This window comes from Polyodon spathula, chromosome 21 (assembly GCF_017654505.1).
Source record: "Polyodon spathula isolate WHYD16114869_AA chromosome 21, ASM1765450v1, whole genome shotgun sequence".
Classification (NCBI taxonomy): Eukaryota; Metazoa; Chordata; class Actinopteri; order Acipenseriformes; family Polyodontidae; genus Polyodon; species Polyodon spathula.
In genome coordinates, this window is record NC_054554.1 from 14,170,596 (window position 1) to 14,187,885 (window position 17,290).

Here is a 17,290-nt window from a genome sequence, read left to right on the forward strand (position 1 = left end):
GTAATACGGCTACCATTTCATCTGTGACAGTTTATAAATTTATGACGTCACAGAAACCCTAGATGACATTATTTTTCTGTAACACACAAGCCCATCTATTATTCACACACCCACACACCACACACACACACACACACATATATATATATATATATATATATATATATATATATATATATATATATATATATATATATATATACACACACACACACACACACACTTCGAAAAACAAAAAAATGTCTGAAAATAATCAGTTGACTAACATTAATAAGTAAACAAATAAATAGGAAAAAAAAGTGTTTAATCAAACATTTGGACAAATTATTCTTATTGGCAGTCTTATATCAAATAATTTGTCGACATTTTGTTTGCCTATATTATAATGTTTACTTTCCATTTACACAGAAACGGTATGGTTTGATTCAAAGGGGAACTGTCTCTTTAAGACGATAAAACGCCGGAAGGATTAAAATACTGCACCGGGTTACTGTGTAAAATTGAAAAAAATCAAAGGGAGATGCTACTGTTACATGTTGTCAGGACAGTGTGTTCTGATGCAAGGAATTGGCGGAAATGGGCATCAATTACGAGTATAAATAAATTCAGATCCCGGGACTGCTTGCAACAAGCTGAAAACTATCCGTATGCACATCTCAGAAATCTGCGCCTCTGTTTTTCCAGCACAACAAGCTCTGTAAAAAACATGGAGGCAGTATTAACGAGGACTGTGGATTCTTTACCCACGTATGAAACGAGAGAGAAATCGCCACCACCCCCCGAGTCCAGTAGTTTGGAGTTTATACAATTTTACAGAAGTCTGGACAAAGCTCAGAGGCCTACATTTCTGGGCAAACTTTCTTCGGATTTTGGGGTTGACCATAAGTGCGTGGCAGAATTAGCTGCGAATGTAATGGACTCTCAGAAGAGGGATATGTCGATTGTATTGCAAGCGGAGGACAGGTTACGGTACAGCTTGACTCCAAGATATAAAGTGCTGCTCAATCACATCAGCAGGGTGGAAGGCGGGGTGAAATTTCTCGTGGACCTGAAAGCAGATGTTAATGAATTCCTTGCCTCGAAAACCAGTGACAGCCCGCACATTAGGGTAATTCAATTGTTCTTAACGTCAATACGGTGGCTACACAACACTGCCTTTCCGTAAACTTGTGGTGTGTAAAACAAAACGCACCGCTGGGTATTAAAATGTGACCGTTATTGTTGATGTCACACACCAGTGCATTTAGGCTTTTAAATATTATAAAATGCTTGTGAACATGTATCTGGGTTAGGGTTTGCCAAAGGAAAAAATAAACTAACAGTTTTTTTTTTTTTTCTTTTACATGAAATCTTTGTCATTGACATTCTGATTGCGAGGTCGACATTATGTGGTTACTGCTAATACTTCCAACGAGAACATGACTTATATTAAATAATTTTAATAGGGTGTATGGTCTCAATATACGATAACAGCATGTGCATTCTGTAGAAAGGATCCGAAAATTGGGCCACATAATCTAGAACCACTTAGAATGAGTACAAACACTGTAATGTGGACAGCAGTCAAGTTAGTGAAGGTTAAGACCACCAAACTAATTTCCTTGTAGTGGATTTGAACCCAGGTGGTCTGAGAAGAATAGAATGTAATGCTACAATCCTTCTGCACCACCCACTCCTGTTTGTTTTCTTATCCCTGTAGAATTTCACCTTGAATACCCACAGTGACTTGCTCTAATTCTTCAGTCGCCTGTATTTGTCTTAGCTTCTGTGACAGAGGGCTTCAGCCTTTCACATCAGTTTGCCTACAAAGGTTCAAGAGAAGGGTTGAAATATTTCACTTCATCAAGCAAAGATTTTTAAAATTGTATTACGTCCCTAGCCTCTCTTCTAAAGTCACTTCAGAGCTATGTCTTTTTGCTTTAAGGTCAGTAAAAGTCTGTGGTTTGCATAAGCTTTATATTTATTACCTAAAAAGAAATACTGGATTGTGGACTTTAGGTTGCCTATTGATGGTTGTGTAACTAACAAGTATGATAAGATAGCAGGAAGGTTGATAATGTTGCCTATGCTAATAAGTGGGAAGATTGTTTTAAAGCCTTTATCATATCTCTTTTCAGTAGTGCCATGGCAACAATTTGAAAAAACACTGCTAGTATTTAGAGATTGATGTAACATTTATAGAAGATATCATTCAAAGACAATGCACCTGGAAATTTTGCCCTGAGAGATTTTGTTTCTGTAATATGGAGGTGTAGTATTATTATTCTTTATCATATACGTTACTAGTGCACACACAGAAGGTCCTTAAAATCACAGTATGTATAAAATCATGAGTTTACTGGATTACAGTCAAATGCAATCCGAACCATCTATAGGCGTCTAGGAGTGTATGATACGAGTTTGTTAAAGAGCGGTGCAAAATCAAGGCACCTGTTCACCATGTAAAGTAAAAATGAAAGAATATAAAAATATTTGTTCGATATTTGAAAAATTGAACAACCTGTTTTAACCAGTACTTAGTCACGGAGTATAATATAACCCAACTCAGAGCCATCTTTAAACTACTAGCTAGTCGTTTGTGCTATATCAAGATACAGCTCTATTTGTAGGTTTGACTGCTGCATCTTTTCTGTAGAATGGGAGTCAATCAGAATAATACAAATAATATTTTAAAAAGCTTCTGTTTGTTATGAAATAATCAGTTATACCAACTGCTGTACACCTGCAGGTCTATCCAGGAATATGGGCTGCTGCTAGCATTCATGACACATGCATACAATGACCAGTCTAGACACAATGCAGCCCAAAGTAAATAAAAGGCAGAGACAAAATAAACAAATCAGTTTGAAAACAAGTTTTAATTGTAGGTGGTTATGCAATAGAACGGAAAAAAAATCAGTAATCATATTTAGTCATTTGTGTAGATCTCTGTTGTGCCCTTATGCACAGTTTGTTGACTGTCCAGTTTGTCCCAGAAGTCAGCTATAGGGAGATAAGTTGTTTGCCACTGATGGTGGTAATAACGTCCTGCAGGTAGGCATGTCCTGCTACTGCTTCTACCATTAGGCCCTCTTCCCTCTTACAGCCAGCCTGGTCCGCCACTGGAAACACTGCTTCACTGAATTCAATATAACAAAAACAAGATGTACAGAAGTACTGGGCAAGCACAACATGGGATGCAAGCCCAAGCTAAACCTAGAAAAATTATATACAATAGTGTGGGAATGTATTAACACACCCCATTGGTTCTGTAGTTTTTATTTGTGAATATGAAATCTAAGCACTGTAAATGAAAATCTTGGAAAATTGTCAAAATAAGGAAATTAGTGATTGTCTAATTTTAATTGTTGACTTTAATAGACCACACATGCAATTTGTTTAAAATAGTAAGAGAAACAGAACACATAGCCACAAATGGTAAAATGCACGAGACTTTTTAGGTTATTTAAGATGTCAAATCAAAGCACAAACCCCTATTGTTTCGATGTCACTGATTGCTGACCGAACATCTAATAAGTTTTTCATGCAGGTAGGTGCATATGGTAAAAGATATAAATAACACATCTTGAGGTGTTGTAATAAATGTGCACAGTACTGTACAATTGTTGACAGTACAAAGTTGTGTGATTTTACAGAATTAGTTTAAACAACACATTAAGTACATGATATCTTTCCTTCCCATAGTGGTTTTATTAACAGTGTTATGGTAGGTGTTTTTGATATTTTGTCTAACCCCATTGTATTAACTGCACATATGAGTCTATTTCAGCTGTAGTCATATGTCTTAAAGGCTGTCAGTTGCCAGATTATTTTCTTCCTAGTAGACAATTCATCATTGTCTTTGTGTACTGGGCTTTTCCTATAGGTAGGCGTTGAGTCTAGTAGGCTGTCAGTCTACTGATGTTTACTGTACACTACAGCTTGTCCTCTGTATTAAAAGATTTAAAGGGCAAAATCACACTGCAAGATCCAGCCATCATTATTACCCCACCAAAGATTTCTCCAGTGGAGATTTTTATTAGCTATGTTTGGAATTTGAATTTACGGACAACTTAGTAGAGGTATGAACTGTTACTTATCTTGTTATTGTTATTACTGAGATTCTCTTGCTTCATTTTCAGTTTCAGTCATGACATCTTAAACCTCAGTAGTGTAAAGCACCACTGTGATGTCAGTAGAACACTCAGAATCATGTCTAACTGTACCAGGTACATCAGTGTGTAACCATTATACTAAGTTAATCTAAACTACAAAAAGAAGACATTAAAAAAAAAAAAAAAAAAAACCTAATATTTCAGGCCAATTCCAAGTGACCCTTTAAGACACATCCCTGGAATGGCTAAAGCAATGGGAGTCTAATTGCCACCCCTGTAGTGACCCCATTGTGGGCTCTGTTTTCTCCCCAGGATCTGAATGGCACCTTGAAGAGCATGCTGTCAGAGTGGTTTTCCGTGGGGCTATTGAGCCTAGAGCGGGTCACTTGGAAATCACCTTGTGAGCTCCTTCAGAAAATTAGCCAGTAAGCTTCATAATTTTATATTTCTTTTTGCCGATGTCTACTTCACTGTTGGGGGCCTCAGTTTCCAAGGTCTTTTCAATGCATTCAGTCTCTCTAATGAAATACATTTTACCAGACACCACCAGCCATGCAAATGACCTTTTTCGTCAGTAAGATTCTGTGGGGAATGGCAAGTAACACATGAATGTGCTGTCAGGGTTACAGTGCTGTGATTCGTGAAGTCTTCAGTCTGGCACCAGCTGTCAGTGTTCTCCCAAGGAGTTCTGGCAGCCTTGAGAAAGGTGAGGCACAGGGGATCCACCAGGTTAAGGTTTAAGGAGTGATAAATAATAAATAAACTTTAAGTGTAGATTTGAACTGCAGAATCCCATCTTAGTTGAACCATAAGGATTACTTAAAGTAGGACTGTACAGTAGCTTTTGATATTACAAAATTATATATATTGTGACACACTAGAGATTTATTCAGTGATCTTTTTTTTTTTTTTTTTTTTTTTTTTAAAGGTGTGGTATGCAGCTATGGCCAAAAGTTTTGCATCTCCTATAATTTTAGTATTGAGACAACATTTAAAGAATATATGTACTGTGTGTGTGTGTGTGTGTGTGTGTGTGTGTGTGTGTGTGTGTGTGTCTGTGTGTGTGAACATAATTTAAATCTTTTATTTAACATGATGTAATCAACAAAAGTATATTGCAAAAGTATCACAAGCCATAATAGTAGTACAGTATTTCACATTTTCAATTTTTGTCATATTTTCAAAGCGGTATTTAATTCAATCTGTTAACATAACATTATTCAACATGTTTCATTTGACTTTATAAAGAAAAAATAGTTAATTCTGTAGGGCGATACAGAAATGTTGACCATAGCTGTAGGTGTAATTATCCTTTAATTACTTATTTGTATTAAACACATGATTACCCGATCTGAAGTTTTTGGTTCTTCACTTGCTAATACCTTCATCACTATTTTTTTTTTTGATAATTCTCTTGTTTCTTCTTCATTATTTGACATGCTTACTAACTATTCCTGAAAAAATAAATGCTTCTGAAAAGACTGATCAGTGCAATTATTTTTTTTTTTTCTGATGTGAGTTTTTTTTTTTTTGGAATACTTAGCATGACATGGGAATTATACGGAATACACATAATAGTATATTATACATTAATAAAATAGTTTTAAGCCTAACATATAGAAAGAAAATGTTTCCAGGAGTAGACCTGGCCTCTACTTTGAGAAACATTTTATCAGAAACTTTTTGCCTTTAGTCAATCAGTGTAATGTTTTTGATCTGCAACTCTGCAAGATGTTAAATCGCTGAAGATAGCAAATCGCATGGTTTTATCCACACATACACAGCCAGGCTGTACCTGTATAACATATTAATGGCTTACTATATCTTTGTATTCTGGAGAGGAAAGGATAATGAGTTTCTTAAAAACAACTTAAATTCAATGACATTTAGTCCAACTTCTTGTCATTTCATTTTTAAAGTTTCTTTTAGTGTTTCTTTATTGAGTGTGTGGATGACAGAGCATTCTGAAGTTCTGGATAATCCTCAGAATATAAAAAGGAGCCCTTTTCCTTCCCCAGGTATGAAGCTGTTCACCCGGTTAGAAACTGGACAGATATTAAGCGCAGAGTGGGCCCTTACAGGCGCTGCTATGTGTTCACTCATGGGGCAATGCCAGGGGAGCCCTTGGTGGTTCTACATGTTGCCCTGAAAGAAGAGATCTCCGATAACATTCAGGTGAGGACCTGCACAACCTACAAAGCTGATGAATCTTGAAAAGTTTAGTTATAAGAGTATCAGAGTCTGGGGGTATTTGGAGGCATTTCTCTGTATGTTTGTCAAGATTACATTTTGACATATACTGTATGTTGTGAGCTACCTTTTCAGGGATGGAAATACATCTATTGCTAAGCAGTTTGATTCATTTCTGCTTTACTGTGATTTTGATATGGCACATCTGAGTTTGTTGCCTGTACACTGGGGCTAATCAAGAACATATTAAAACCTGGAATGGGTGAAACTGCTATGCAGTAGGAGTCTTAGTTCCGTCCCTGCTTTTCCTGCTACAGGTGGCTTTTATTATGTATTTACTGTTGTGGCAGGAGATGAATGCCACTGTGTGGTGGGGTGCCCTGTGCGTGTTTTATATGTATGTGTGTAGTGGTGCACGGAGTGTGGGTTATTGTTTATATGCATGTGTGTAGTGTTGCACTGAGTGTGGGTTATATTGCACGGGTGATTTAAAATATATATTTGTATTTAGGGATTAGTTCATGTGCAGGCTGTCTGCTCAAATTGAATGATTTAACAAGCAATCGAGTCATGCACAGCCTGCATGTGAACTAATTGTGCTCTGTCTGTGTCCCCATACAAATACCCAGTTTAATCTTCATGTAAAGTGATTGTGCAATCCCCGTGCCTAAGTACAAATATACATTTTAAATCACTTGTGCTACATAACCCACTCCGTGCACCACTACATACATACACATAAACAATAACCCACTCTGTGCACCACTACATATATACATATAAACAATAACCCACACTCCGTGTACCACTACATACATACACATAAACAATACCCCACTGTGCACCACTACATACATACATACAAACAATAACCCATACTCAGTGCACCACTACAAACACACACATAAAATAAGCACAGGGGATGGGCACCCCACCACACACTGACACAATTTTATGTGTTTATCCTTGTATCCTTTGTGTGATCAAACATACACTACTGGTATCTGTTTGGCTGCACCTCGCAGGTTGTGTCACAACCGGAATGCATGGGGAGACACTCTTCTAACAATAAGAAGTCGTCCAATCACACATACAAACATATTAGAGGTATTGCCTTCTAAACGAAACACAATCTGAATACTTAATGGTTAAATATGTTTTATAATATTTTTAAATGCAAAGTATCGTTGATCTAGAATGCTTTTGAATGTTAATGCTCTACGAGATTACTCTTAGTGAATTAAGAGGTGCTCGGAACCTCTGTTGTTTTCAGTGGAACATGGTTTATAGTTTGAAATGTAAGCGAGCACCAAACACTGTCTAAGAGGTTGTCCTCCGAGGGCCACTTTATCCCAGTTTGAAGTAAAACTGATTAGAAAAACCTAATTGCTGTCTTTTAACCAGCCACACTTAAGAACAGGTTTGGCAAAGTGGCTGGTAAGGGGAACAAGTGTAGCGGTGATGCGGTGCAGGAGTGATGAACAGACAACGGTAATTTTTAGTGAATAAGTGTTTTATTGTGCTGTTTCCAGGTCTGGTGACTGTCAAATAATAAATCCCCGGCAGTACACAACAATGTGTAAAGCGCAGGGAGGGTGAATAACTCGGTACAGTCCTGAACAGAAAACAAAGGCACGGTCACCAGTCCTGGGTGAATGCAAACGTGCAGATGCTCTGTGCAGTGGTGCTCTAGATAGTGCTTTCATGGCGACAGCTCCGGAGGTGTGCTTTAACTGTCTAGTAGTGCGACAAAGACAGACAATTACAGACAGACAGAAATAACACACAACACGTATAACACTTTTCTCTCTTTATATTCTCTGAGAGCTCCTTTCTCAGTCCTTCTCTCCTCGTGTTATCCCAAACGAACGAAAAGATCAGCGTTACCCTAGCCCCTATATGTACTCCCGCATGACATCTAGGTAAAAGGTTGCAGCTGCCTTATTACTTGCAGCTGCCCCTCATTTACCTTTCAGGTCAGTACGGTCTTGCAACAGAGTCTCGCTTCTTTCCAGGCTGACTGACTTCCGGTCCCGGAAACAAACTGCCAGGCCAGCCCTTCCGGATACTTCTCCTCCCGTTCTTTAGCACCCTAACAGGTTGGGAGGGAGATTTATCACCAGAAGTCATTGTATTTCTGTCGCAACAGGTCATGGTTAAGTTCATCTTTTTGTTTTTTTAACAATTGATGTTTTCCAGTATTATAATCACCTTGCACTAGTTCTAGTTGTAAACCTGTGTACAGTATGCTTGTTTCTTTCTAGAATGCTACTAAATGTATTTTATTTTTTAAACACATTTGTCATTGATTTATTCCTCAATTCAATTATTTAAAAATAAATAAATAAATAACTTTGCAGTGCTGAATTGTTTTTCAGCAGGATCAGCTCCCAGTTACACCGGAGTGGCAGACTCGAAATTATGGAATTGCATCAAATCAATGAATTTCTATAAAGAATGCAAACAAACATATAATATTATCCTCTATATTTTGTAATTTAAATATAAACCAAAAGAAGCAACATTCAGGTTTCATTCACATTATTGTTATTCTTTTTAGACTATTGTTCGAGAATTCTCTTCTCTGGATTCTGTGGAAGACATCAACAAGGTCAATGCTGCAGTCTTCTACTCCATCTCTTCAACCCAGCCAGGACTGCAAGGGGTGGAGCTGGGGAATTACCTCATCAAGCGGGTCGTGCGGGAACTCCAGGTGGGTGGGCTTCAGCTTCTGTGATCAGAGGGTGTGCTATATGCGTCCCATGACAGTGACCAATGGTAGTTCATCACCTTTCTGAGAACTTGTACTGTCAACTTTTCAAGAAACTAGTTTGGTGGTATTTACACCAAGTTTGTTAAATCCATATTTAGGTGGTGTTGCTTTTGTTGCTTGAACCATGCACGTACTTGCTTAACGAGTAAGTAATTTTAAATAGAATTGTATCCCCTACTATTGTATCTTTGCAATCATTCTGACTGGTTATAAATTGTCTCTAAATCAAACCTTACCTGACTTTCAATTTTCATGATGAGGCACATTTAAATAATTAATGAGTAATTGGAGCAACCCAGAACATGAATGATTGCAAACACCGTAAAATAGTAAATGAGATGTAAAACTTCATAAATTACATCTTAAGCTACTGGCTCATTACAAGTCAACTACAGAGATGTAGTACATTGCTGCCTGTAGGTTAGGGAGAAAACCATTCGAGAAGCAATGTACTACCACTTACTACTCTAAGTGGATTGCAACACTGGGGCACTGATACTGGCATATTTACCAACTAGGAAAACTTCTACTGCCTCTTCTTTGACCCAGCATGAATGCTGCAGTTGTACATAATGGAAGTCATAGACATTCAACCTTTTAGATATTTTTAGAAATCCAAATAGATAACATGTTTTATTTGAACTGGTCTTGCTGTGAATATAGGATGTTAAGGTTATATTGTAATTTTGACTTGTTAAAGGAAGTGCACAAAATTCCTCTTTCCTCTCCAACCTTTCCTTTCAACCTGTTGTAACACCTGCCTCTCAGAACAATGCCTGGCTTCAGATAACATAACTGACACTGGCATTTCATCCTGTGAACGCCAAAGGGAATGAAAATAATGAAGTTTCAGCTGTCACATTTAATAATCGGGAATGCGAAAATATTCAGTGTCTGGGAGCTACCTTTTATTAAATGAGGAGTGAATTGGATGGAAGGCATGTGGCATTCTGTTAGATTTAAATTACTTTTTTTTTTTTTTTACATAAACAAAGGACTTCATGGAAGATTAACCCTCTCTTTACATGTCTTTTCTATCATAACCACTAAAGGACATCATGGTGCTAGGTTTTTAAGCATCTGAAGGATACATACATGGTATGTTTAAGACATTGGCACAGTGCAGTTAATTTATGGTAGGCAGAATGCTAAAATAGTATAGGCTAGTAGCAAAACTATTACATTTACATAACATAACCAGACAATTTTTTTAGTGAAATATTTCACAATATCCTTTCTATCATAAATTATGTATAGCTAACTCATAAGTATTATCAGTTGTGCACTTGTAGTAAGGTCTAAAATGTGCAGTTTTGAAAGAAACACATGTTGTTTATATTTTCAATTGAAAACCAAATGTCTGGGAATAGACTAGATTAAATAAATCTGTTTGCAAACCTTGCTTATGGATTATGTTGCACTTCCTTAGTCAGTTCCCCTAAAGATTGAAGTCCCTACCCCTTTAATGCCTTCTTTGCTCTCATTATCAATAAGCTGCTTCTCCTATTGACTTTTCACTACCTTTCCATCCTGGTATTTCTAAGGACTCACCTCTGAGTTAAGTAACAGTTTGTTGAGCAACACCCTTTTGAGTTGTCGTATGTGGAAGCAACCGATAAATTCAACTCAATGCACATTGTTAAGAATACAGTACATTGTGTAATTAGCAGATATTACGCTAGGGCAAGGCAGTCTAACAATGGCTCATCAAGCTCCACAACAAGGCTCTCTTGGTTTTGAAGTGAAGGCTAGACATTTGGGCCCACAGTTATAAAGGGGAAAAACCGACCGCAAAAAGCCACGCAATGTGTGTGTTCAGTACGGCCGCACTCATCGGCAAAATAACAACCTATTTTATAAGCAGGCAATTCCGCAATCAACCAATTTAAATACCCCTCACTGTAATTAGCGATGGAGAATTACACACCTCTCACAATAAATAGTGGGTTTGGGTCAACCCTGCGTTTGTAGGCTACATATTCCAAAAGAAAATGAAAGACCTCAGCCTGGTACTAGCCATGGTGATGAGGATGCTCGGAAGCGAAAACTGAAATTTACCAATATGGAATTGGAGATTTTGGTACAAGCAGTACACAGGCTCTAAATACATCACCAGAACAAAGAAATATGGAATGTGCAGTGGCTTCTTAATAAACAAATGTACCACTTCAGAGTTTGTAGTAGGTTGCTTATACCATTACGACACATCATCCAGTTACTGTGCTTCGCATATTAGTTCAACTTCTTATCAACTTCTTATTTTGTATAGAATAATTCCAGGCGTATAGAATTTTAAAACTTCAGAAACAATAAGTTATATTTACTTACATCCATGGCAGTCAAACTAAGTCTTCAATTGTTGTACAGCAATATGTTCAGCAGCAATTACTCCATACAGCTGCATATGAACAGTCTTCAGTTTAACTACAATTGTCCTATTTCTTATGTTTGTCTGTATTTCTTACTCTATGTATAATTTTAAAGCATATCTGTATGGCATATATGGTCGAAAGACTGTACTTGCTCTATCTGCAAACTAACTGCGTTATCCGTCCATCTGTCCTTTAACGTTTTCTTTCCAGCTCGAATTTAATAATACTGCCTGAACCAGTGCTGTTAAGTACTAGAATGCCATATTACAAAAAATACGTTATGTAGGCATTACTAAAATAACGGTGGAGACTGAGCTCTCATTGTATATGAGACTTTTTCTTTAATGCGCCTCGGAATATCATTCCATCTTTTCTTAATCTCCTCCATCGTTCTTTTAATAATGCCTACACTCTAGAAGTAAAGGCTCTTGTTTGAACCTTGCTTTACCACTGCGGGGAGACCTTTTTAGGTGCTTCCAAGAACCTTTTTTCACATGGATTCTATATTCTCTATTTGCAGACTTTCTGTTTTGTTATGTAAGCTATGAAACATGTATTGGAAATTGGAGTTTGCAAAACAATATGATACTGGTATTATAAACTGTATTTGACAAAGTGACTTGATCAGAAGGGTTAAAAAATGAGCTCTTTGCAAAATGTTATTGTGTCTTTGTGTTATGTGTCTTTGTCCTTGAAAACAATGTCTCCTTGCTGTAGACAAGTCTCCCACATCACCTTGCCTTTTATATAGCCTACTGTCGAGGCCCGCAATTACCAAAAGCTTTAATAAATTATACGGAATATTTAATAGACCTAATTTGCAAAATCCCCTCCCAATTTTAGCGGTTTCGTTCAGAAATGCCCCAGAATTACATATGCATATACAGAATTACAAATGCATCAAGGGCTAAAGCGCACAGAGACATTGCCCCCGCAAATCACATTTTAATTGCGTGTTTATGCCATTGCGTATGTTATCCAAGAATTCAGAACCCTCAGCGCCTGTTTTATGGTTGTAAAACATGCAGAATCGTTTTATAAATCTGGGCCTCAGTAATTTTTGGTAGAAGAAATTCAAAATGAAAAAACAAATGGTGCCGTGTAAGCATTTAAACATGAGACCTTTTTAATTATCACAAAAATACTGAAGTTTCTTAATGGCTCTTTAAAGAACTCTCTGGCCATCGATTAGTTTCAGTCAAAAAAGATGGACAGCTCTGGGCTAGAGATTAAATACACATTAGCCAAAGTGAATGGCACGCATTTAAAATAGTTGTTCTCCATATCGTAGAATGTTGTGCTTTAACGCATGTAATAAACGTAGAGTATAGTTAATGTACCTGTATTGTGTATTGTATTCCCACTAATTTAAAGGTTTCATGTATTTTTCTTTGTCTCTGGCAGCGGGAATCGGCAAATGCCCTTGATGTTTCAAAACCCTGTAGAAAAAAGAAAAAAAGTTCTGTAAAAAAACAATGACAAGCTTGCCTAAAAAGTACAAGCATGGCGACAGAAGGCCACCTTTAGAACTGAAATTGTTAATTTTTATAGATAAGTGTTTAAAACCTCTACAAAGCATTTAAGTCGTGCATTCACAGCATGGATCACTGTAAATGGAGCCTACCAAATGTTGCTATGTGGCAAATTTCAAATTCCACCAGCTGTGACTTGCACTCAGTGACATTCCACATTTGCTTCATTGGTTCTACATTAGAATAGTCTCCTCTCCGCTTTGGGTGGTTAAGAGATTGACATCCATGTATTCTCTTAATTCACAATTTTCTGGTCTGAATTTAAACTGGTGAATAGTTAGCCTTACTAATAATTTTGAGGTTGGCGTCCCCATCAGTATTTAATCCACAGCCGTGCAGAAAATGAACTATACAGATAATACAGTGCATTGATTTGGATATCTGATACCATACATAAAAAATACAATATTTATGCATTAAACACACATGTTAGTTACATGTTTAACTAATTCAGATAGATTTATGCTGTAAAAAAAGCTTTTGTTTCTGTGATTTAACATCTGGACATGTACATAGCAGTCCTTGCAGTTATAGTTTTGGTTAAAAAAATATTTTATCGTAATTACCTTTTTATAGTTTCTTTCAGTCCCAATTGGCAATTTAAGAAAACAAATGTCATAGAAATGTTACTATTGTGAATTCCGAACATAGCAATCATAGACTACCAATAAACCATCACACGCCCACCCAACTTCTCTTCAGAATTATCAATATGCAAAGTTTGTGACCGTTTCGTCAAGGGAGAAAACAGATTTAATGTTTTTAAAAAAAGAACTATGAATCAGGCTTGTAATCATTTTCGAAAAGCCTTTAAAGATGTGTTTCTGCAGACTGCTGTGTTTTAGAATTTCAAACGACAACAACAACAAAAAAAAACTAGGCAATGGTGTTTAGTGGACTGTGATATTCATCCCCTGAGTCAACAGTATGCCAGTGTTATATCTTTTTATCTGAGATGAGCCGAAGCCACCCTCAAATTTCACTCTGTGATCGCGGCACAGGGCAATATATATCCATCACTCCCTTCCCTGGGTATCAGGGGGCATTGCTTTACAGACAGCACATTTCCTGTGCCCTTCAAGGTCTTAGAAAGCGTAGTACATTCCTTATTCCTTGGTCTAAAGGGAGATCCATCAACCTTGTGAATTAGAGATTCCAGTCTCTACTTGCTTGCTAAAAGATCTGAGAAACAAATGAAAACTTTTCAAAAGTAAGCTCAGAAATGTTTGATAGTAAAGCTAGTTGTGTATTCAGTATGAGCATCATGTGATCCTGGGTTATACTGTCTTAGTGAGGAGAACAACATGTCACACGTCACTCACCTGTTCTCTATAGCGGTTATTTCTATCTCTTGCAAGATAAGATCAGTTCTTTTAAAAGGGGTAAAAAGCAAAACAACACATCAGTTGTCCCTTTTAAATATTACAATATAGATGATCTACATTTGAGAATTTAAGTCAGTTTGATCAACTTCACCATGATAAGCCACAGCTAGAATTTAATAGAGCATTTTATAGTATTGATGAATACCCCTGATTGAATTAACTACCTATTTTTAGAGTTAATCCTGGGATATTGTGCCAACTACGGTTGATGCAACACAACCCCACCCCCCCCCCCCCACCCCCCCCCCCCCCCCCCCCCCCCCCTACCCCCCCCCACCCCCCCCCCCCCCCCCCCCCCCCCCCCCCAGTGCTATAATTGCTGATATTACTAAAATAACTGTGATTTCTCGTTGTTGAATATTGGTTGATTTAATAGACCCCTTAGTCAAGGTTGCTTCATCAGCTTTCCTTTAAAATGCCATATTTAATACATGATGTCCTGTTAAACTCCAGGGGGAATTTCCTCACATGAACCAGTTCTCCAGCCTGTCTCCCATCCCTGGCTTCACAAACTGGCTTCTCGGCCTCCTGAATGAGCAGAGAAAGGAAGGCCCCAGCAATTGGATCCTGTCAGACATGGAGTTCAGGGACATCGAGGAGATCACTGGGGGGCGAGCGTACGAGACCATGCGGAAGCTCCTGAGCACCAACAAGTGGGTGAGTTCGGAGCGTCTTGTAAAGGCCTTGGAGCCGGTACTCATGCGGCTGTGCGCCTGGTATCTGTATGGGGAGAAGCGCCGCGGATACGCTCTCAACCCTGTGGCCAACTTCCACCTGCAGAATGGAGCCACCATGTGGAGGCTGAACTGGCTGGCCGACACCAGCCCCCGGGGCCTCTCAGCCTCCTGCGGGATGATGGTAAACTACAGATACTTCCTGCAGGACACAAGCGCCAACAGCAACAGGTACCTGAGGACAAAGGAAATCGAAGCTTCAGATCAGATTCGGAATTTGGTTTTGCAGTTTCAAAAAGCCAGCAAACTTTAAATAACTTGGGTTAATGGTACACTCCTTTGGGTCTTTCAGTCCATTCCAATTTAAGACTTCCAGTAACTTCAAATGGCATTTTTTTTATATCTTGAGAATCCTAACTGCCTTGGATTGATCAGACTTTTCCAGTCAATTAAAATCACGTGACAATGTAGATGGGACCAGCCAAGCTGACATTTTGTCACATGATTTGAATAGAATTGGGAAGCCAATCAACAGAACCCAGAACCAAAACAATTTGAAACAGTTGAAATAAATAAAAAGTAAGCTACTTAAACGTAGTTAAACAATTAAAGGCCTGTGTGAACAAGCTGGTGGTGATGTCAGACCCAGAAGTGCAGAGACACAATACTTTGAGTAAGATTTATTAAATATAACGTTTAAACACAAAACAAAACACTCAAAACAAAAGGCATGATGGCCAAAATAGACAGACAAACAAAATACAGCGAACACTAAACATCATACTGAGATATTTCAGCACGAGTAGCAATCGTTATCTTTTGTGTGGTTTTCTCTCCTCTTTGTCCCATACCTCCTCGCTGTACACCCAACCCCATGTGTGTGAAGTCACTCTTTTATGCAGTTGTGCCTAGACTCGATTGCTAATTAGTCATTCACTTGAATCTTGGCACAGTCTGCAAGTGGACTAATTGTGCAATCCCTGTGCCTAACTACACATATACATTTTACATCACCTATGCTACATAACCCACACTCCATGCACCACTGCATACACACAACATAAACATAAAACACAAAAATACAGATGGGCGGGGCACCCCACCACAGCCTGGTTGGAACAAGACTAATCAATTCAATAAATGACATGGTTGGAATGGAAGGTGCTGATCTGGAGCGGATTGAAAGAATCACAAGTGAGTGACAGGCAGTTGAATCTAGGAGGCTCTCTGTTATCCCTGACTGCCTGGTACCAATAGTGGTAATGTAGATTTTGGTTGCCATTTGACTGAATCACCCTGAAATGTGGTCTTATCAGTGCAACATACTGTATTTAAAGCTCTTTGCAGTAGGAGCTTGCATACAACTGGTATTTTTAAAAAAGTAGTCAGAGAAGCACTTTTGATTTCCGAATGATTATGCTGTTAATTTGTATTTATAGTAATATATTTTGTCCTCCAGGGCTTAACTTTGTGATACATGAGCTGCCTTTGCACTGCTGTATTCCTTGGAATTTAAGACTTGCTTTTTTAACCATTTTTTGTTTCTGAAAAATAGCCCGTGTCTAGATTCGAGTACAGTATAGTGATGCATGTATTAAAAATTGGCAACAAATGACGAGACTACCCCGGGTACACAAACAGCAACGTGACTGACTGCCGTGAAAAGACAACAAAGGTGTCTACCTGAATACACAAGCAGCAGCGTGATACTGCTGAGAAAAAACAAACCAAGCTTTCTGAGGAATCCCAAGAGAAACGTTTACAATTTCAGCATTTATAACAAACAGTACCAGCTTGGACAGATCGGAAATGTTGATCAGACCCCTGTATTTTTTGACATGCAAAGCAATGTTTTTGCTGTTGTGGTTGCTGGTTTACATGTTGCCTGATGTCTTGGAGTGTTGTGTCATGCCATAAGTGAGTGGTGGTATGGGTACGACAGAGACATATAATACAGTTTGCAGCACAATAAACAAGCTCCTACAACAACACTGTTTCGTGTCAGTTTTGAACGATACAACAGCGTAATTGAGGTTGTGTCTTTGTCAATGCATATTTATTTGATGTTTTATTTTTTCCTCAAATTGAGGTGGTAAATTTGGGCGACGTCTTAAATTCGAGGGCATCTTACATTCAAAGGAATTAGGTAATTTCCTTTCTTGCTTTTAAGTGGGGAAAGAATATGTTTAGAAAACATGGTATTTCCCATTGAAATAAATGCCATTCAAATTCATCCATCCGGGTGATTGTTTAATAAAGCTAATTGGGGG

At 38.0% G+C, this 17,290-nt stretch overlaps 1 protein-coding gene across 1 annotated transcript; it reads left to right on the plus strand.

Annotated features, from left to right (window-relative positions):
* The first annotated feature begins 456 nt into the window (after nt 1–456).
* Nucleotides 457–16,065, plus strand: LOC121296489 (malonyl-CoA decarboxylase, mitochondrial-like). The gene is made up of 5 exons (XM_041222110.1): nt 457–1,108; nt 4,407–4,519; nt 6,113–6,269; nt 8,845–8,997; nt 14,800–16,065. The coding sequence occupies exons 1-5, from the start codon at nt 521–523 to the stop codon at nt 15,331–15,333; spliced, it is 1,545 nt and encodes a 514-aa protein (XP_041078044.1). The 5' UTR covers nt 457–520; the 3' UTR covers nt 15,334–16,065.
* Nucleotides 16,066–17,290: the final 1,225 nt, after the last annotated feature.

Excerpts from the sequence above, each read along its gene's own strand:
- LOC121296489 (XM_041222110.1), top strand. The coding sequence starts at position 521 with ATGCTACTGTTACATGTTGTCAGGACAGTGTGTTCTGATGCAAGGAAT. Across the intron at positions 4,520-6,112 it reads CTCCTTCAGAAAATTAGCCA|GTATGAAGCTGTTCACCCGG; the intron begins GTAAGCTTCATA and ends TTCCTTCCCCAG. Across the intron at positions 8,998-14,799 it reads GGGTCGTGCGGGAACTCCAG|GGGGAATTTCCTCACATGAA; the intron begins GTGGGTGGGCTT and ends GTTAAACTCCAG.